Below are 22398 nucleotides of genomic sequence, written 5' to 3' on the forward strand. Positions count from 1 at the left end.
CTATGTTCTGATTCTCCCTCCTCCGTAATGGATTCTTCCTTGGATCCTCTATGTAATTCACTGTCAGGTATCTGTTATTCCCTATGTAACCCAATGGCAGGCATGTGATTAAGCTCCATGCACTTTAATGTTCATATTTTTCAGTACCATACAAGTGTAATTTACCAGTCATGCAACCTCTGTACCACCTATTGCTAAAATACACTTAATGATACATAAACAAGAAATTAATGTCCAGCCTAGTGAACAATATTTTTTATTTATATCAAAATACATATTTTGGAAGATATATTTTAGAACATAGCAGAGTCTATCTGTGACCTACCGTGGTCTATTTTGGTGTAACACCACTAGGCTCTGTTTACCTTCTGGGTAACTTTATAGTTAAAAAATAAATCTGAATTGAAGAGACTAAACCATGAGTTTGAAGAAAACAAAATGCTAATTTTTAGTTGAATCATCTCAGATGCAGTATCATTTTCGGCTTCATTTTTTTTCTCCAGCTTTAGTCCACTTCCTCTATGGTTGGTCCAGCAGATTCTGGGGCACTTCCTGCTCCTTGGGGGAATGCCCCTGGACCAGAGGCAGCACCACTCTGGTACAGCTGGGTGATGACAGGGTTACACACCTTCTCCAACTCTTTTTGATGAAAATCAAACTCATCCTTTTCAGCCATTTGGTTCCGATCTAGCCAATCCAGGGTCTCCTTCACCTTGTTCAAGACTTTCTGTTTGTCATCTTCACTAATTTTTCCCTGGAAAGATAAAGTGGAAGATATAATGCTCCAATCCATTAAATGGCTGATATGGTGGAGTTAATTCTCAGTCATGGACACTGAGGTTTGAGCCTCACTGATGGAAGGGCAGTTGTTAACTCTTATTCAGTGATGGTGGTGTTGGCAGCTCTTGTTGAAGGATACTGAGGTTTCATAATGGACAGTGAGGAGTTGAGCTTAGTGATGGATGAAGAGGAGATTGGTCTGATTGATTAACAGTAAGGAGATTGGTCTTATTAATGGACAATGAGGACATTGGTTGTATTGATGGACAATGAGGAGCTTGAACTTGGGCTGAGGCCAATTAAAATCAGGGATCAAACCAGGGACTTTCCTGATGGACATTGAGGAGATTGGTCTTATTGATGGACAGTGAGTAAATTAGTCTTAAGATGGGCAGTGAGGGGTTTGGACTCATTATGTGATAGTGGTGATAGTTGGGGTTACGTCTAAATCGATGGATTTTGAGGATTAAATTCCAAAAATAAATAGTAAGTGCCATACATCATTGATAGATAACAAGGGCTAGATGGAATATTATGCATGAATGGTTAAATATATCTTTAGATTGTATATTGGTTTGTCAAATTTGTAGTCATGGACATTGACTCAGCTTTTACACGAGGAACTAAAAATGTTTCCAAAACCCAATGGGCTATGACCAAATGAATTTTCAGGTGAAGAATATCTGAACAACAATTGAAATTATTTCCTTACATCAGTCTTGTTTCCACTCTCTTTTTCCTGACTCCTTCAATAAGAGGACTCTGTTTGTTTATTTAGGCCACTTACACTACCACGACATTTTATCTGAATTTAACCATGGACTTGAGGGTCCTGTGTAAAGCCTAAATCTCCCGCCCATGACTTTATAGTTTAATTAAGTTACAGTAGATCAGCAGTTGATTGAATGATCTGGTAGCGATCACCCTAAATATGACAGATACTGAACCAAAGGTTATACAATAGAAGTTTGGATTCCCTCAGTTACCACAGGAGATTTTCTTTGTCCCTCCAATTTTCTTCCCTCTTCTCCTAAATGTGCTGACTTATACACCTTCCAATATAGGTCATTGGATATCAAGCAGAAGTGACAACTCTGGCTGATTTTTTACTTTGTGAAATTTGGGGGAGGAGGGGCTGAGGCCAATTAATATGATCTAACTCTGTGAAGACTTCAGATCAAACCAGGTACTTTCCTAGACTGTATGTCTGGACAGTGAATTAACAACTAAGCTATGACGGGAGGGAATCCAATTGCTCCAATCTTTTTAATAACTTGATATGCCACCACTGGGGCTTTTATGCTATCTGATTTGGAGGGTGGGTCTACAGTGGAACAGGAATGAGAACACTTAGACAACAGCCCAGTATATCTTTCTCCCCCTTTCTGAATTGATCATATCATGGCTAATTATGCTCTAGATAATTCTCTCCCTCACAAACATGCACACACATGGACAGACACAGACAGGCACACAAAACTCAGTGAATTTCATGTTATTCTAAAGTGGAACAAGACTGAAGTTAGAAAATATGTTCAACTTGTGTTAAAATATTCTTCACTTGGTACTGAATCTTCACTTGGACATCATCTATGTGGGTTTTGGACATCCTCTGGATCTTTGTATAATACGTGGGTCTGTCCATGAGTCAAATGTTAGTCACATCTATGACCAGAAATTTGGCAGACAAATATTGCTAATTGAAAGACTACTGTTGTATTCTGTTTATAAATGCAGCAAAATACTTAATTGATATTCGGTATGAGTCCCAGTTAGTGGAACAGGGAATAGAGAGATGAAACAATCAATCTATCACTCAAAATGTGATGAAGATAAGTATATAGATTGATTTTTTATTACAAAGGAACCAAAGTGAAGGGCCACGGCCCATAGTACAGGATACCACCAGTGTTGGAAAAAGTAGAAAAGAAAAGAAAATAAATCAGGAAATTACTTTTAAAAGCCTACAGGTAAAAGGGAAGTCTGAGGGAGGGGAGGAGTTCCAGAGTTTGGATGTCCTGGGAAAGAATGGATTGGAGTAGGAGACGTTCAATGAGTCCTGATTTCACTAAACTAAGAATGTAGGAATTTAAATATATTTTCAATTCCCCAGATTACCCAGCAAGTTTATCCAGTGAGTTCTGAACCAAAAAGACCAGAAAGATCCCAGATTTGATCCCAAGTCTGTGCTGAGTTAGCGGATGTCAGTTGGGACAATTTTAGCACATTATAATTGACCTTTAGGTTAGGGAGGGGGAAATTAGCTTGGGCTCCAATCCTGATCACCATCCAGCAATCCCTGCGGCACTGTTCAGGAAATTTGTGTGTGATTGTTTGAGAGTGTGTGTGTGTGTGTGTTTGTCTGTGTATCACTCTGTGTGTGTGTGTGTGTGTGTGTGTATCACTGTGTGTGTGTGCAAATCACTGTGTGTGTGTCACTGTGTGTGTGTGTGTGAGTGAAGGCTCAGGTTTGGCTGTGATGAGCCCATGGTTATAAACCCTGCTGACACTGACCATTACATGAGAATATTGACCACTTTGGCAAGTTAGCAGACGACAACCATTGCCCAGGGAACCGTATCTGAGCAAGGATTCAGTGTCTTGAGTTAAGGAGGGAGAGCAGAAAATTGGCAAGAAGAGGGGAAATAGAGGACTGGGTCAGCTCCGTCCCTGGTCCCTGATGATAGAATCATTTCTGTAAAACATTATTTTAATTTTACCAAAGGGTCAACACTTCCATTCTTTGGTTCCATATTTGTTTCAAAATAGTATGGTGGAAATAGTTTTATTAAGCTCTTTATATACTTAATGAGTACAATAACAAGGCCCTTGGGGAAATCCTTTTGTTTAAGCATCTCCGATCTATGGGTGGATGAAAGTGCGATGTGCCATTTCAGTACCTTGGCTTGGGTTTGGGCTCTTCTACAGCCTACTGTGGAATTATACACTTTCCAGTGATGTGATAGACTGTGCAGAGCTGAGTGCTTTATATCACTGCATGCTCAATGTGACAGATTCACCTGTCCTAAATGTATTATTTTTCTTTTGAAGAATCCACAACCCATGAGAAATTACGTAAACACGAGTGATCTATAGTCACCTCTTAAAACATAATTTGTACAGCACCTTGTAACTGCTCCTGTATTGTGGAATCTACATTACTGACACAATCCAATTCTTTAATAGTCTGTTTGTCCATTTCCTTAGAAACCCCCTATTTGATGTCACAGTCTTCATTCCTACCTTTATGTTGTCATTTTCCACCGTGGATTTCATGCTGTACGCGTAGGATTCAAGGGTGTTCTTGGCAGCTACCCGCAGCCGTTGTGTCTCATCCTCCGTTTTGTAACGCTCTGCCTCATTCACCATGTGGTCAATTTCCTCCTTGCTCAGACGCCCTTTGTCGTTGGTGATGGTGATTTTATTCTCCTTTCCGGTACTTTTATCCACAGCAGAAACATTCAAGATTCCATTGGCGTCAATGTCAAAGGTGACCTCTATCTGAGGGACACCCCGAGGTGCTGGTGGGATTCCTATCAGCTCAAACTTGCCCAATAGGTTGTTATCTTTGGTCATGGCTCGCTCACCCTCAAACACCTGGATCAGGACCCCGGGCTGGTTATCTGAGTAGGTGGTGAAGATTTGGGTCTGCTTGGTGGGGATAGTTGTATTCCTCTTGATCAGGGTTGTCATCACTCCCCCAGCTGTCTCGATGCCCAGTGATAGGGGTGTCACATCCAGAAGGAGCAGGTCCTGCACTGCTTCCGAGGTGTCTCCACTCAGAATGGCCGCTTGCACAGCTGCCCCATAAGCCACTGCCTCGTCAGGATTGATGCTCTTATTCAGCTCCTTCCCATTAAATAGGTCCTGCAGAAGCTTCTGGATCTTTGGGATTCGAGTAGATCCTCCCACCAGTACGATTTCATGGATCTGGCTCTTGTCCATTTTGGCATCTCTCAGAGCTTTCTCCACAGGCTCCAGGGTTCCTCGGAAGAGATCAGAGTTGAGCTCCTCGAACCGTGCCCGGGTGATGGAGGTGTAGAAGTCCACGCCCTCATACAGGGAGTCGATCTCCAGGCTGGCCTGGGAGCTGGAGGACAGGGTCCGCTTTGCCCGTTCACATGCGGTGCGGAGGCGACGTACAGCTCGCTTGTTCCCGCTGATGTCCTTCTTGTATTTGCGCTTGAACTCTTCAACAAAGTGGTTCACCATGCGGTTATCGAAATCCTCGCCGCCCAGGTGTGTGTCTCCAGCCGTGGATTTGACCTCAAAGATTCCGTCCTCGATGGTGAGGATGGACACATCAAAGGTGCCACCACCCAGGTCGAAGATGAGGACATTGCGCTCAGCCCCCACCTAAACAAACAGCCAAAGCAACTTAAATGGGTACAATCCCCACCAGAGGAGTTTAACTAGAAACAAAACCAAACAATATTCACAAACTACAAATCAACGCCTATATAAAGGAATACAACCAATGGGAGGACTGGAACTAAATGAAAGGTTTAATGGGACAATATTATCCAATATTGTAGAACCCAACAGAATGTTATAAATTGGATAGCCAGGTGGTGAAGGATAGAATACTAAAGCCTGGTCTTCAGTTGCTTCCAAGCCTTTATTCACAGAGCTCTGCATTACACCCACACCCTAGATCAGCTCTCTTATAAATGGATACAAGAGAGTTCTCAATTGATACGCACCAGCTAAATCCAGTTAACACTAATTGATATAAATCACTTGGATACAATTAACACAGACAAGCACATTGTCACTATTACTGTTGTAAAGAACATTAGTTTGAGATGCTGTGTGTGAAGGGCAGTTTCTGGACTGGGCTCCATTTTTGATTGGTTTCTCACTGTGTCCCCTGCAATCACTGGGAGGTTGAGTTAATTTAATGCAGTCAACGGTTTTCAGATTATAGTTTTGTGTGGTTCATGGTGGGTGTCAGGATTGTTTTGTGGTTATTTTAATTGGAGTAGTGGGAGCAGTGTCACATGATATGTGAGAAATATTTATCATACTTGTGCGTCAGTACATTGTAATTGTTGAAAAGTGTCACTGCTGCGGATATTGCAGAAAACAGTAATTAATATATAATTGATTATTGTACTCTCTACATACATATTGGATAAGGTCTTTCCCTTATAATCCACTGCCCAGCATTTTCTATTTTTATTTTATATAAACTTTATATTCTATTCTATCAGACAATGAAACAATCTTAATATTGCTTCTAACCGAAGGTAAATGTAATTTGCTCTAATGGTATTGTATAGCCTACTCTCACAATGTACTGCCGCCTAATCTCACAGTATATTTTAGCCTACTCTTATAGTGTAATTAAATCTACTGTCATTGTATACTGTAGTCTAGTCTCACGGTGTATTGTAGTCTAGTCTCACGGTGTATTGTAGTCTAGTCTCACGGTGTATTGTAGTCTAGTCTCACCGTATATTGTAGTCTAGTCTCACGGTGTATTGTAGTCTAGTCTCACGGTGTATTGTAGTCTAGTCTCACTGTATATTGTAGTCTAGTCTCACGGTGTATTGTAGTCTAGTCTCACGGTGTATTGTAGTCTAGTCTCACGGTGTATTGTAGTCTAGTCTCACGGTGTATTGTAGTCTAGTCTCACTGTATATTGTAGTCTAGTCTCACGGTGTATTGTAGTCTAGTCTCACGGTGTATTGTAGTCTAGTCTCACGGTGTATTGTAGTCTAGTCTCACTGTATATTGTAGTCTAGTCTCACGGTGTATTGTAGTCTAGTCTCACGGTGTATTGTAGTCTAGTCTCACGGTGTAATGTAATCTACTCTCATGTTACTGATTGTTACCAGGCTGCCTCCCCACAAGTATGACACTGTGTATTGTACAGAGTAACACACTCTAAAGTCAGTTCCAAGGCAGGAATACATCTGTGGGTGGAAGTGGCGTGAACTTTGCTCCTGTCGTTTCTGACCCCATCTCAAAACATGTTCAATAACCTTATAACATACTCCCACACTCTGCAATTGTCTCCATTAATATCTGAAATATCTGTCTATCTAATCTCTCTCTTTGATCCAGTCCCCAAGGTACACTGTACCTGGTTACCAGATATACCCAGCGATGATAACCCACCTTCTTGTCCAGCCCATAGGCGATGGCGGCGGCTGTGGGCTCATTGATGATCCTCAGGACGTTGAGTCCGGTGATCGCCCCGGCGTCTTTGGTGGCTTGGCGCTGGGAATCATTGAAGTAAGCGGGGACGGTGATGACGGCGCTGGAGATGGATCTGCCCAGATAAGCCTCGGCGATCTCCCTCATCTTGGACAGGACCATGGAGGAGATCTCTTCTGCGGAGAAGGTCTTGGTTTCGCCCTTGTGTTGAACCTCTACTTTGGGTCTGGAGGAGTCGTTGATCACTTTGAAGGGCCAGTGTTTGAGGTCGGCCTGGACAGTCGGGTCGTCGTATCTCCGGCCGATCAGTCTCTTGGCGTCGAAGACGGTGTTCTGGGGGTTCATGGCCACCTGGTTCTTGGCCGCGTCCCCGATCAGCCTCTCGGTGTCGGTGAAGGCCACGTAGCTGGGGGTGGTCCGGTTGCCCTGGTCATTGGCGATGATCTCCACCTTGCCATGCTGGAAGACCCCGACACAGGAGTAGGTGGTGCCCAGGTCGATGCCCACCGCCGGGGCGGTTTTGGAAGTCATGGCCGCGGGAGGTGAAGCGGTCGGTCCGGCACTCTGCGGGTTGGGGTCCGGGGTCCGGGGGCTGCCCTTTATACCAGTGATTAGAAGCTTCTGGACGAGGGCGAAGCTCTGGTATTGGTCCGTGTGTCTGACACTTGGCCGCGATACTCACCAGAAATAGATCGGTTCGTCAGCAGAGCGGGTCACCGGGGATAAACTAAATATAAAGCGGGTCCGCCCGGGGGGTCAGGGGGTCCCGGACACGGGCACGGCATCGAGAGCCGCTCACAGCGACTTATCGCAACTGATCAGAGCAAAGTATCGATTCTAATCAGAGTGGGGTATCGGAACCAATCAGATCCGGTTCCCACTCACCCCATTCCCAGTCTTTCTGTTTCCATTTCAAGCTTCCTCCCTTTTTAATCATCCTGTTCCTCTCCCCTCCCTCTGCCCCATCTCTTTATCTTGTTGTTTATCCTTTTCTTCTCCCGCTGTGATCACTCTCGGAGTTTCACAGCTGAGGCTCAGGTTGCACCTTCTGGAAGTTGAGAGAAGCGGCCGAGTGTTTGGGACACTCAGTGAGCAGCGGCGATGCTCTATTTAAAGCCGCTTCTTTCCCTGGGCCATCACTCTCTCTATTAATATCAGGATTGCTGCAGCGTGAATCATACTCTGTAACCAGCTCGCTGAAAGTTGCACCCTGCTCACAGTCCCGACCCCTTGTGTTCTCATAGTCCCCAGTGCGGTCGCGGGTATTTTGGAGCCTTAAGTGAGGAGTGGCTGCGAGTATGAGCGGTGCCCCCTCTTTAAATCCCGCAGCTTGTCCACAGGACACCGAGTGACAGGTTTCCCGGTGATCCAGGCAGCCATGGTCTGCTGTGCAGGCTCAGTGAGAGGGAACTGAAGGAAGGGCTCTCTCAGCACTGCAATGCTGGTGAGTATTTATTGCCCGTCCCCAGTTGCCCTGAGGGAATGAAGAGTCAGCCACACAGTGTAGGATTGGAGTCACGTGTAGCTCAGACTGTTTAGCGGTGGCAGGTTCCCTTCTCTGACGGGCATTACTGAACCAGCTGGGTTCTTGTCATAACCCAACAGCTTTCAAGGTCATTTTTCTCTGGTACATTAAAACCCACGTATTAACCTGCTGCTAAGGTAGAGTTTGATTTCACTTGATTTGTCCCTTAAAGTCCTAAAATCTATTTGTTGTAAACTGGTATATCCTAAGGTGGCTACAAGAGCAGGTCAGAGACTGGGTATTCTGCGGCGAGTGACTCACCTCCTGACTCCCCAAAGCCTTTCCACCATCGACAAGGCACAAGTCAGGAGTGTGATGGAATACTCTCCACTTGCCTGGATGAGTGCAGCTCCAACAACACTCAAGAAGCTCGACACCATCCAGGACAAAGCAGCCCGCTTGATTGGCATCCCATCCACGACCCGAAACATTCACTCCCTTCACCACCGGCACACTGTGGCTGCAGTGTGCACCATCCACAGGATGCACTGCACCAACTCGCCAAGGCTTCTTCAACAGCACCTCCCAAACCCGTGACCTCTACCACCTAGAAGGACAAGGGCAGCAGGCACATGGGAACAACACCACCTGCACGTTCCCCTCCAAGTCACACATCATCCCGACTTGGAAATATATCGGCCGTTCATTCATCGTCGCTGGGTCAAAATCCTGGAACTCCCTTCCTAACAGCACTGTGGGAGAACCTTCACCACACGGAATGCAGCAGTTCAAGAAGGCGGCTCACCACCACCTCCTCAAGGGCAATTAGGGATGGGCAATAAATGCCGGCCTCGCCAGCGACTCCCACATCCCGTGAACGAATTAAAAAAGGTCAATTAGAGCCTAATTGCAGTTGTTGAGAGAAGTCTGTCTGTAGATTGGTTGCTGCTCGCACATGAAGCGCCTGGGGACGTTTTACTACGTTAAAGGCGCTATGTAAATGCAAGTTGTTATTATTGTCCTTATTATGTTACAAACCTTTTTTTCAATACTGAGCTTTTATCTTAATGGAGAAAATAAGATGATAGCCAAAATTTTAAACATTCCTATTGTATCCCCTCTCAGTCTTCTCTTTTGGAGGGACAAAAGACCCCGGGTCGTCAATCATTCCCTTAAGTTCTGGGATCAGCTGTGTAGCCCTTCTCTGTACTCCTCCAATAACTTCATATCTATTTTGAAATAGGGAGTCCAAAACAACAACAACTTGCATTTATATAGTGCCTTTAATGTAGTAAAACGTCCCAAGGCGCTTCACAGGAGTGATTATCAAACAAAATTTGACACCGAGCCACACAAGGAGATATTAGCATGCAATACTCCAGAAGTGGTCTCGCCAGGGCCAATCCAGTTTCAAAATGACCTCTCTGGATTTTTACTTGACACCCCTTGCTATACATCCCAATATTCTGATTTTTTTTTAACAGTTTGGGAACATTGTGCTGTTGGTTTCAGTAACCTGTCCACGAAAACCCCAAGATCTCTCTCCTGCTCCGATACCTCGAGTACATTTCCATTTAGCACATAATCCATATCAACCTTCCCTCAGCCCAATCTCATCACCGTACATTTTCCTGCATTAAACTCTGCCTGCCATTTCTCCACCCACTGATTTAACTTTTAAAAAATTCGTTCATGGGATGTGGGCATTGCTGGCGAGGCCGGCATTTATTGCCCATCCCGAAATGCCCTTCAGAAGGTGGTGGTGAGCCGCCTTCTTGAACCGCTGCAGTCCGTGTGGTGAAGGTTCTCCCACAGTGCTGTTAGGGAGGGAGTTCCAGGATTTTGACCCAGCGACGATGAAGGAACGGCGATATATTTCCAAGTCGGGATGGTGTGTGACTTGGAGGGGAACGTGCAGGTGGTGTTGTTCCCACGTACCTGCTGCCCTTGTCCTTCTAGGTGATAGAGGTCGCGGGTTTGGGAGGTGCTGTCGAAGAAGCCTTGGCGAGTTGCTGCAGTGCATCCTGTGGATGGTACACACTGCAGCCACAGTGCGCTGGTGGTGAAGGGAATGAAGATTTAGGGTGGTGGATGGGGTGCCAATCAAGCGGGCTGCTTTGTCCTGGATGGTGTCAAGCTTCTTGAGTGTTGTTGGAGTTGCACTCATCCAGGCAAGTGGAGAGTATTCCATCACACTCCTGACTTGTGCCTTGTAGATGGTGAAGAGGCTTTGGGGAGTGAGGAGGTGAGTCACTCGCCACAGAATACCCAGCCTCTGACCTGCTCTTGTAGCCAAAGTATTCATGTGGCTGGTCCAGTTAAGTTTCTGGTCAATGGTGATCCCCAGGATGTTGATGTTGGGGGATTTGGCGATGGTAATGCCATTGAATGTCAAGGGGAGGTGGTTAGACACTCTCTTCTTCGAGATGGTCATTGCTTGGCACTTGTCTGGCGCGAATGTTACTTGCCACTTATCAGCCCAAGCCTCGATGTTGTCCAGGTCTTGCTGTATGCGGGCACGGACTGCTTTATTATCTGAGGGGTTGCGAATGGAACTGAACACTGTGCAATCATCAGCGAACATCCCCATTTCTGACCTTATGATGGAGGGAAGGTCATTGATGAAGCAGCTGAAGATGGTTGGGCCTAGGACACTGCCCTGAGGAACTCCTGCAGCAATGTCCTGGGGCTGAGATGATTGGCCTCCAACAACCACTGCCGTCTTCCTTTGTGCTAGGTGTGACTCCAGCCACCGGAAAGTTTTCCCCCTGATTCCCATTGACTTCAATTTTACTAGGGCTCCTTGGTGCCACACTCGGTCAAATGCTGCCTTGATGTCAAGGGCAGTCACTCTCACCTCACCTCCGGAATTCAGCTCTTTTGTCCATGTTTGGATCAAGGCTGTAATGAGGTCTGGAGCCGAGTGGTCCTGGCGGATCCCAAACTGAGCATCGGTGAGCAGGTTATTGGTGAGTAAGTGCCGCTTGATAGCACTGTCGACGACACCTTCCATCACTTTGCTGATGATTGAGAGTAAACTGATGGGGTGGTGATTGGCCAGATTGGATTTGTCCTGCTTTTTGTGGACAGGACATACCTGGGCAATTTTCCACATTGTCGGGTAGATGCCAGTGTTGTAGCTGTACTGGAACAGCTCGGCTTGTCCAAATCCTTTTGAATTTGTGTACATTGATGTTCATCATTAACCACTGTTCCCCAATTTGATGTCTGCAAATTAGGACACTTTTGACATAATTCCTTCCTCTAAATCATTTATAAAAATTATAAACATCTTGGCCCAAACACCGAACCGATAAGTGGCACTCCATTGGCAACTGGCTACCAACCAGATACTTGCCCATACTTTCACCTTTAAACTGTACCCTTAATTCCAACATTTCTCCCTCATTTTTTTGTGAACCACTGTTGAAAAATAACGGTTAAATACTACAGCAATTTCTCTATCTTTGGAGACCACTTCCCCGTAAAGATGGGCCTTTGACACATTGGATTTCATCCTTCCAGAATACCAACCCTACTGTCTTCCCATTACACTGGTAAACGAAGCCAGTATCCCATCCTCATCATTGTTGTTTACCAAACTTTGCTCTGTTTTCACTTTGAAGTTAGTTTTAGTTTTTTTTAACGTAACTTTCAAGTATGTAGTTCCGAAAACAATTCCATTGACTTGTGGTCTCTGGGTAGATGTTGTTCTTCACCTGGGTGGGGATCTGGCCCAGTGGATTCTCTCCCCTTTATATAGAACCCACTTGACTTTCAACCCATTCATTTCAATGGGATGAAAATCAGGTGGGTTCTGCAACAGGCTGGCCATCCGCTCCCAGATTCTTTCAAATAGCTGGCACAGGCACGATGGGCCAAGTGGCTTTCTTCTGTGCTGTTCCATACAATGATACTGACAACCAGTGAAGACCAAAATGTACCCCTCTGTCTGCTCCCTTTCTATCTCTACCTCTATGCATCCCTTTCTCTCTCTCTCTCTCTTTCTCACGGTCTCTCTCAATCTTTGTGTTTGTTTCTCTCTCTCTGTTCTCACTCTGTGTTTGTTTCTCACTATCTCTCTCCCTCTGTTTGTTTCTCACTGCATCTCTCTACCTTTCTCTGTCTATGTATTTCTTTCTCTCGCTCTGTTTGTGTTTCTCACTGTCTCCTTCTCTCTCTCTGAGTTTGTTTCTCACTGTCTCTCTCCCTTTGTTTCTCACTGTCTCTCTCCCTTTGTTTCTCACTGTCTCTACGTGTTTGTTTCTCACTCTCTCTCTCTGTGTTTCTGTGTGTGTGTGTTTCTCACAGTGTGTGTGCGTGTGTTTCTCAGTGTGTGTGCGTGTTTCTCACTGTGTGTGTGTGCTTCTCACAGTGTGTGTTCGTGCTTCTCACTGTGTGTGTGCGCTTCTCACAGCGTGTGTGTCTCACTGTGTGTGTGTGTCTCACTGTGTGCGTGCTTCTCACTGTGTGTGTGTCTCACTGTGTGTGTGTTTCTCAGTGTGTGTGCGTGTGTTTCTCAGTGTGTGTGTGTTTCTCAGTGTGCGTGTGTTTCTCAGTGTGTGTGTTTCTCAGTGTGTGTGTGTATCTCACTGTGTGTGTGTGTTTCTCAGTGTGTGTGTGCGTGTGTTTCTCACAGTGTGTGTGTGTGCGTGTGTTTCTCACAGTGTGTGTGCGTCTCACACTCTGTGTTTCTCACTCTCTATGTTTCTCTCTGTCTCTCTGTTTCTCTGTGTTTCTTTCTCTCTCTCTCTCTCTGTTTCTCTGTGTTTCTTTCTCTCTCTGTTTCTCTGTGTTTCTCTCTCTCTCTGTTTCTCTGTGTTTCTTTCTCTCTCTGTTTCTCTGTGTTTCTTTCTCTCTCTCTCTGTTTCTCTGTGTTTCTTTCTCTCTCTCTCTCTGTTTCTCTGTGTTTCTTTCTCTCTCTCTCTGTTTCTCTGTGTTTCTTTCTCTCTCTCTCTCTGTTTCTCTGTGTTTCTTTCTCTCTCTCTCTGTTTCTCTGTGTTTCTTTCTCTCTCTCTCTCTCTCTGTTTCTCTGTGTTTCTTTCTCTCTCTCTCTGTTTCTCTGTGTTTCTTTCTCTCTCTCTCTCTCTCTCTGTTTCTCTGTGTTTCTTTCTCTCTCTCTCTCTCTGTTTCTCTGTGTTTCTTTCTCTCTCTCTCTGTTTCTCACTGTCTCTAAATGCCTCCTGAGTACACACCTTGGCTCCTCAATGATTGACAGATGTAGCGGCAAATGGGGGCTCGCCGCCGCCTACCTGTGAGTGACGCGGTGTTGGGCGGAAGCGGCTGAAGTTTGGACCTCTCCGCTCAGCCTCGCTCTCTCCACTGTGTTTGGTCCGGAGTCAAGAGAAGATGGAACCGATTAACACCTGGAGTCCTCGCAGGGTCTTGGTGTGGTTACAAGGTGAGAGATCCTGAGATGCCCAGGGGAGGAGGGGGAGGAATGAGGAAGTGGGGCGAGTGCTGCTCCTTCAGGGACCGGTCGTGTTGGGTCTTGTTGACCTTCGCGATCTATTCCTGGGTCGGGTCGCCGCTCCTGCAGAAAGACTGATGAAGAAATCTATTTACCATCGTCAGATTGTGTAACTCCCTCCCCGCACAAGCAGTTCTCTAACCTGATCCTGAAACTCGGTGAAGTGTTGCTGGTGTTTATAGGCACATTTACAGATGTTTATAGCAAAAGAACAACAAGCGGCCATTGCTGCCCTGGGGAGCTTGTCCACCTTTGGCCAGGACTGAGCTATCCATGTTTTCCAGCGGCTGCCCCTCCTGCCAGCTTGGGCAAACAGGCCTTGACATTGTACAAGGGAAAGAGGGTACTTGAGCTGGTTCTAGTCCCAGGGGTTGGAATGGAGATTCAATGTCACCGTGGGGGCTCAGTATCTGCAAGCTATAGCTAAACCTTTATAAATCACTGGTTAGGGCTCAGCTGGAGAATTGTGTCCAATTCTGGGTGCCACACTTTAGGAAGGATGTCAAGGCCTGAGAGAGGGTGCAGAGGAGATTTACTAGAATGGTACCAGGGATGAAAGGCTTCAGTTATGTGGAGAGACTGGAGAAGCTGGGGTTGTTCTCCTTAGAGCAGAGAAGGTTAATAGAGGTGTTCAAAATTGTGAACAGTTTTGATAGAGTAAATAAGGAGAAGCGGTTTCCAGTGGCAGGAGGGTTGGTGACCAGAGGACACAGATTTAAGGCGATTGGCAAAAGAACCAGAGGGGAGATGAGGAAATTTTTTTTGGGGCAGAGAGTTATGATCTGACTGCATTGCCTGAAAGGGTGGTGGAAGCAGATTCAATAGTAACTTTCGAAAGGGAATTGGATAAATACTTGAAAAGGAAAAATTTGCAGGGCTATGGGGAAAGAGGGGATGGAGTGGGTATAATTGGATAGCTCTTTCAAAGCGGCGGCACAGGCACGATGGGCTGAATGGCCCGTGCTGTATGATTCTATAGCACTGACACACCAACTGTCTGTGGGGTCAGACTGTGATGTCTTCTGATGCTCACTGTCTGATGTCTGTGTGTTAGGAGGGGATGTGGAGTGGAAGTCGAGGCATTGGGTTGGAGGGAAAATTAGGAAGGCATGTTAACCCTGGCAGCTACTGGAACCTGGACACCAATTGGCACTGATGGAAAGCTGGGAGTAGAATGCCTTGTCTGACAGAGAATGGGATATGGTTTATTGACACTGTTGTGGCATCAATGGTTTTTATTATGTCAGAATTTTGAAATCCAAATACTCTTACCAGAAATCCTGTTTAGTCTATCCAGTGAAACACTGGGAATGGAATATTGTTGTTTGACTATTGAGGAGGGGATTCCATGCTTGGCATGTAAGACATTGTCTTCAATTCTGTGCAAGAAACTTATCACAGTCTCTGGGGTGAAATATGGCCCTATAAATCAATCACTTTGTCTGCAACAATTATACATCATAAGTGGAACGAGCAGAACCAAAAAAACCTTTGAATCATGATGGAGCTCAGCAGGTTCTTACACATTTTTGGTGTTAAGGTCAATTAGTGCATCTGTGCAAAGCCCAATAATAGGTTCAGCAGAGCTGACATCATACTTTTGAGATGATCTAATAACTCATTCCATGCTCTGTGATGTTGGGTTGTCTCAGCAACAGCCACTTTGATAGTCAAACCATTGCTTAGTCAAGAGACTGGGAAGAACCAATGAGATGTTATCTGAGGCAAAAAGCAACTGTTTTCTTCAGGCCCCTCTAGCGGATTCCCTGATTGACATAGTTGAGCAAAGTGACTTCTGCTTCCAGAGTTATGATATTTGGAACTCATCTTTATATGACATTAATTATAAGGGACCATTCTGAGCTGAGAACATTTGCTATAGGCTACTTCATGTATATCCAAGCTGCTTCAAATGCTTGGTAAGGTAACTAAGCCCAAGCAATAACTGAGAAAGCACCTTTAACATAGTAAAATATTCCCACTTCGACTACAGAAGGAAATTCAAATTTTCTTCAAATCCATCAAACACAGTTAAATGAGCTAATTGCTGTTTGTACACACTGATGCAAATAAAACGCTCGAGATGGTTTGCATTAACTCTGCTCCATCTGTTAGATTTATATTGTCGTTTATCTGGTTCACAGAAAAGATGGTCCATTTTAACAAGAATACAGTGCTGTCCGCCAATGTTTCAGGATCTGGGACGATGTAGACTGCGATCAAATCAATCGCAGGCGGGCATTCCACTTGTGGTTAGAACTACCCACAAAACCAAATGTGAATCATATTGCTGTGCAAGGTGTTGGTGAGATCCCATCTGGAGCACTGTGTGCAGTTCTGATTACCTAATCATAGGAAGGAGATAAACAAGTCCGGGTATCAGGAAGTAAAGTTATGAGGAAAAGTTGAGAGCGTTTTATTTGGAAAATAGGAGACTTTGAAGTGATCTAATCAAAGTTTTGAAAGTAATGTAGGACATGAGTGAAGTTGATCCTGGAAAATTGGTCACTATGATGAAGGGTTCAAATACCATGGGGCACAGGTTAGAAACTAGGAAGAAGGGAGTATTAGAATTATAAGATAAATTACTAGATCAGGCGACTGAACTGGACCAGTATAACTGGGCTAAGGAGACAATTGGATGTGTTTCTGGAGAGAAGGGATTGAAGGACATGGTGAGATCTATCGCAAAGAGATAGGCTTGTTGGGCCAGACAGCCTCGCCCTGTTTCTAAACAAATCTTCCATTCACCATCTTCCTAAGAGCCCTGATATGTGTCTGCTCAAGGGATTCTGTAAAGGCCACTGTGCCCATCAATTGTAAACAATTTTACAACACCAAGTTATAGTCCAGCAATTTTATTTTAAATTCACAAGCTTTCGGAGGCTTCCCCCTTCGTCAGGTGAACGATGTGAAATGAAATCCTCGAAATGAAATCGCATTTATAATTCACAGAACAATGCTTGGTGAGTACAGACAGTTTTTTCAACTGCCCGTTGCCAAGGCAATCAGTGTGCAGACAGACAGGTGTTACCTGCCAGGTCTCACAGAATATACAAATCACCAAAAAAAAAACAAACAAAAAAAAACAGTCATGATGTGGAGATGCCGGTGATGGACTGGGGTTGACAATTGTAAACAATTTTACAACACCAAGTTATAGTCCAGCAATTTTATTTTAAATTCACAAGCTTTCGGAGGCTACCTCCTTCCTCAGGTGACTGGGAGGGAACCCTCCAAACAGGAGGGTTCCCTCCCAGTCGGGGAACACTTCAGCAGTCATGGACATTCATCCACCGACCTTCGGGTAAGCGTTCTCCAAGGCGGCCTTCGAGACACACGACAACGCAAAATCGTCGAGCAGAAATTGATAGCCAAGTTCCGCACCCATGAGGACGGCCTCAACCGGGATCTTGGGTTCATGTCACGCTACACGTTACCCCACCAGCGAACAAATGTTATCTGTTTTTAATATAACGGGTCAGTTGCTGTCTTTTCTATGTTTCTACCTCTCTATCTCTGTTTTTTTTTGTTTGTTGTTTTTTTTTTTGGTGATTTGTATATTCTGAGAGACCTGGCAGGTAACACCTGTCTGTCTGCACACTGATTGCCTTGGCAACGGGCAGTTGAAAAAACTGTCTGTACTCACCAAGCATTGTTCTGTGAATTATAAATGAGATTTCATTTCGAGGATTTCATTTCACATCGTTCACCTGACGAAGGGGGAAGCCTCCGAAAGCTTGTGAATTTAAAATAAAATTGCTGGACTATAACTTGGTGTTGTAAAATTGTTTACAATTGTCAACCCCAGTCCATCACCGGCATCTCCACATCGTGCCCATCAAAGCAGAAGTTGCTTTCTTCAACATTTAAAAATATTGTTTTTCTCTTTTCCCCTTAACTCCCCTTGTCACCCACCGTCGCTGGATAATAAAACATGCAGGTGACATGCTGTCCGGCTTTTCTATGTATGTTCAGTACCCATCTGTTGGAGGTGCATAAGAGCATCCATCAATAAAGATGTCTGGCCTCTATTATGCACCATGTGGGTATGCCTTAGGTTAGGAACTCACTAAATGCTGATTGTGACAGGGATCTCTGTCCAATTGCTCTGTAATGTATAAAACTGGAACCCAAAGCATCGTCACTGCATTCTTCACTCTGATTCACTGGCCTGTGGCAGTGACAATACAAGTGGCTGCAATACTCTGGTGAAAAGCAGCCTCTCTTACAGTTTTCCTATAGCTGCTGATGTATCTCCCGTATCACCAGTAACTAAAGGAGAAAGCAGAATCTCTGGGCAAGTTTGTTAGAAGGCCAAGCTTCCATTAGACAACATATCTGTTTATTATTATTCAGTTTGGTGCAACTGACTCTGGTAACCCCTTAGAGTCCTGTCAGAAGTTCTGGCTGTGTTTCATCGAAAGGAATTCCACACAAACTGTCTGTATTTCATCAGTACTTACCCTCCCAAGGACGCATCGTTAACCACCTGAAGGGGAAAGATTAAAACTCGATGACTGGACACTGCTTTGGGGGAGGGACACAGGTTTTCCTCTAAATTGTTTTTTTATGAATGGGTCAGAGAAACCTCATTCTGCAGATTTTATGAACTTCAGGAAGGTAAATAAAGGATGTGCTCTGAATATCTGAAAGCATTCAGGTTTAGATATTCAGGGGGTCAGGCAAAAAAACACTTTAGTGAGCATTGTGGCATAAAATGTTTACATTTACTCCTCATTCATTGTGTCTTAAAGTTCCTACTAGTGGCAATTTGAACCACCCAATGGTATCTCAGCTGAAGATGTGATGTTGCTTGAACTAGGCAAATGAATCATCTGTTATGACTTGGGATTTTTTCAAGACTTTTTTTCTTGTGTAAACGGCGCGACAACCATTTCTGCAAACAGACTGTGTTCCTTACCAACTCAAACCGGTTTCTCTCACTCCCTGCTGCACCGGGTGTTGTTCAGGTCTTGCTGCAAATGACTGCTGGAGAGAATGTCAGATGCATGTAGAATGTGGAAAATATTCACTCTGCTGTGCTGGTTTGTACAGGTTGGACCACAGACCAAATTTATTTACAATTTAAAATGATTCATCGAAGCACACACCAAACCAAGATACTGTACAGCACAACTGGCAACTTACAATAAGTGCAGCTGGGTGACTGTTTCCCACAATTCCTTTGGAAAGACTCGGGCCCTAAGATTGCGTGGGACTCGCCCTGATATCCCACTGTAACGATGGCGGGACTTGGCAGACACTTGGAGAAGTATTTCTAGCCATTCACGCCGTTACTCTGGAGGTTCCACTAATCTCCAGTCAACTTTATAGGGGGGCATTGGGAGAACCCCCATGGAACCTGATGGCCTCAGTCTTTGGCAGCCTGTGAGCCAGGCACCTATGATCTGGGTCCTGGTCGTTATACTGTTAAATCTAGTTTCTGCAGACTTGTAGATCCAGTTTTACTGGGGTCTAAACATGCCCACCAGCTGATGGGAAGCAGATTGAACAGCTCATGGATAAAAGCAGATCAATATATCAGGGCCTTCTGCCTCCTCTAACACCTGGAGCAGCCTGATCAACAGAACTAATGAATAGCCATGAGGCTGACATTTCTACACTAGATCCATTGATGTAGAAGCAGTCTCTTTGAAGATGGTTGTTACATTTTTGGGTTATTTCTATCTTCTTACTATAGACTTCTTTGCCTCTTATAAGAACATAAGAAATAGGAGCAAGAGTAGGCCATACGGCCCCTCGAGCCTGCTCCGCCATTCAATAAGATCATGGCTGATCTTTTACCTCAACTCCACTTTCCCGCCCGATCCCCACATCCCTTGATTCCCTTAGTGGGAATGTAGGTCCATTTTACTCAATTTCTCCTCATAGGACAACCCCCTCATCCCAGGAATCAATCTAGTGAACCTTCATTGCGCCCCCTCTAAAAAGGTAAGTATATCCTTCCTTAGATAAGGAGACCAAAACTGTACACAGTACTTCAGGTGTGGTGTCACCAGAGCCCTATACAATTGCAGCAAGACCTCCTTACTCTTATACTCCAACCCCCTTGCAATAAAGGCTAACATACCATTTGCCTTCCTAATTGCTTGCATGTTAATTTTCTGTGATTCACGTGCCAGGACATCTAAATCCCAGATTTCTTAGTCTCTTGCCTTTTAAAAAATATTTTGCTTTTCTATTTCTTCCTATCAAAGTGGATAATTTCACATTTCCCCACATTTTACTCCATCTGCCACCTTCTCGCCCACTCACTTAACCTGTCTATATCCCTTTGCAGACTCTTTCTGTCCTCCTCACAGCTTACTTTCCCACCTGGCTTTGTATCGTCAGCAAACTTGGATACATTACACTTGGTACCCTCATCTAAGTCATTGATATATACTGTAAACAGCTGAGGCCCAAGCACTGATTTGCGGTACCCCACTAGTTACAACCTGCCAACCTGAAAATGATCCGTTTATTCCTACTCTGTTTTCTGTGCGTTAACCAATCCTCAATCTATGCTAATATATTATGCCCAATCCAATGAGTCCTAATCTTGTGTGGCACCTTATCGAATGCCTTTTGAAAATCCAAATATATGACATCCACTGGTTCCCCCTTATCTACCTAGCTAGTTACACCCTCAAAAAATTCTAATAGATCTGTCAAACATGATTTCCCTTTCATAAAACTGTTTTCACTCTGCCTAATCATATTATGATTTAAGTGCGCTATTACCAAGTCCTTAATAATAGATTCTAGTATTTTCACTACTACAGATGTCAGGCTAACTGGCCTGTAGTTCCCTGTTTTTTTCCCCTCCTTTCTTGAATTGCAGGGTTACATTTGCTACCTTCTAATCCACGGGGACCGTTCTAGAATCTAGGGAATTCTGGAAGATCAAAACCAATGCATCCACTATCTCTGTAGCCACCTCTTTCAAAATCCTAGGATGTAGGCCATCAGGCCAAGGGATTTATCAGCTTTTAGTCTGATTAATTTCTCCAGTACTTTTTCTTTACTAATCTTAATTACTTTAAGTTCCTCACTCTCATTAGACCCTTGGTTCCCCACTATTTCTATTTATGTTTTTTTGTGTCTTCTACTGTGAAGACAGATACAAAATATTTGTTAAACGTCTCTGCCATATCCTTATTCTCCATTATAATTTCTCCTGTCTCTGCCTCAAGGGACCAATTTTTACTTTCGCTACCCTCTTCCTTTTTACATACTTGTAGAAGCTCTTACAGTCTGTTTTTAATATTTCTTGCTAGATTACTCTCATTCAATTTTCTCCCTCTATCAATTTCTTGCTCATCCTTTGCTGATTTCTAAAACCTTCCCATCCCTCAGGTTTACTACTCTTTTTGGCAGCATTATAAGCCTCTTCTTTTAATCTAATACTATCCCTAACTTCTCTAGTTAGCCACGGTTAGATCATTTTTCCAGTAGAGGTCTTTATTCCTCAAAGGAATGTATATACTAGAAAAAAGCTACTTGAAGGTAAATCAGTGTCAGAGCAGTGGGAGGCATTCAAGGGGAAGATTCAAGGGGTTCAGAGTGAACATGTTCCCACAAAGAAAAAGAGTGGGGCTGCCGATCTAGAGCCCCCTGGATGACAAGGAGCATACAGGGTAAGATAAGGCAGAAAAGGAAAGCTTATGTCAGACACCGAGAACTCAATACTACAGAAAGCCTAGAGGAGTATAAAAAGTGCAGGGGTGAAATTAAAAAGGAAATTAGGAAAGCAAAGAGAGGGCATGAAAAAATATCGGCAAGTAAAATCAAGGAAAACCCAAAGATGTTTTATAAATACATTAAGAGCAAGAAGATAACTAAGGAAAGAGTAGGGCCTATTAGAGACCAAAAAGATAACCTATGTGTGGAGGCGGAAGATGTTGATACGGTTCTTAACTAATACTTTGCGTCTGTCTTCACAAGAGAGGGACAATGCAGACATTGTAGTTAAGGAGGAGGAGGAGTGTGAAATATTGGATGGGATAAACTTAGTGAGAGAGGAAGTATTAAGGGGATTAGCATCTTTGAAAGTAGATAAATCACCAGGGCCGGATGAAATGTATCCCAGGCTATTAAAAGAAGCAAGGGAGGAAATAGTGGAGGCTCTGAGCATCATTTTCCAATCCTCACTGGATACAGGCGTGGTGCCGGAGGATTGGAGGACTGCTAACGTTGTACCATTGAAAAAGGGAGCGAGGGATAGACCGAGTAATTACAGGCCAGTCAGTCTGACCTCGGTGGTGGGCAAATTATTGGAATCAATTCTGGGGGACAGGATAAACCGTAACTTAGAAAGGCACGGAGTAATCTAGGACAGTCAGTGTGAATTTGTTAAGGGAAGGTCGTGTCTGACTAACTTGATTGAATTTTTTGAGGTGGTAACAAGGAGGGTCAATGGGGGTAGTGCATTTGATGTAGTCTGCATGGAACTTAGCAAGGCTTTTGCAAGGTCCCACATGGCAGACTGGTCAAAAAAAATACAAGCCCATGGGTC

At 44.3% G+C, this 22398-nt stretch overlaps 2 protein-coding genes across 2 annotated transcripts in view; one reads left to right on the top strand and one right to left on the bottom strand.

The window, feature by feature from the left end:
• Positions 1-240: 240 nt before the first annotated feature.
• On the bottom strand, positions 241-7872 carry LOC137342748 (heat shock cognate 71 kDa protein-like). Its single transcript, XM_068006921.1, has 3 exons — positions 6904-7872; positions 4024-5136; positions 241-754 (listed from the first exon to the last, which is right to left on the bottom strand). Exons 1-3 carry the CDS (start codon positions 7471-7473, stop codon positions 506-508), a joined length of 1932 nt encoding a protein of 643 aa, XP_067863022.1. The 5' UTR covers positions 7474-7872; the 3' UTR covers positions 241-505.
• A 5813-nt stretch (positions 7873-13685) lies between these two features.
• Positions 13686-22398, top strand: part of LOC137342749 (connector enhancer of kinase suppressor of ras 1-like) — an 86899-nt gene continuing 78186 nt past the window's right edge. Inside the window, exon 1 of the mRNA XM_068006922.1 lies at positions 13686-13808. Coding sequence (XP_067863023.1) covers positions 13757-13808 — 52 coding nt within the window. The 5' untranslated portion in view covers positions 13686-13756. The remainder of the gene's footprint in view (positions 13809-22398) is intronic.

The sequence above is a fragment of the Heptranchias perlo genome, chromosome 26 (assembly GCF_035084215.1).
Source record: "Heptranchias perlo isolate sHepPer1 chromosome 26, sHepPer1.hap1, whole genome shotgun sequence".
NCBI classification, from domain to species: domain Eukaryota; kingdom Metazoa; phylum Chordata; class Chondrichthyes; order Hexanchiformes; family Hexanchidae; genus Heptranchias; species Heptranchias perlo.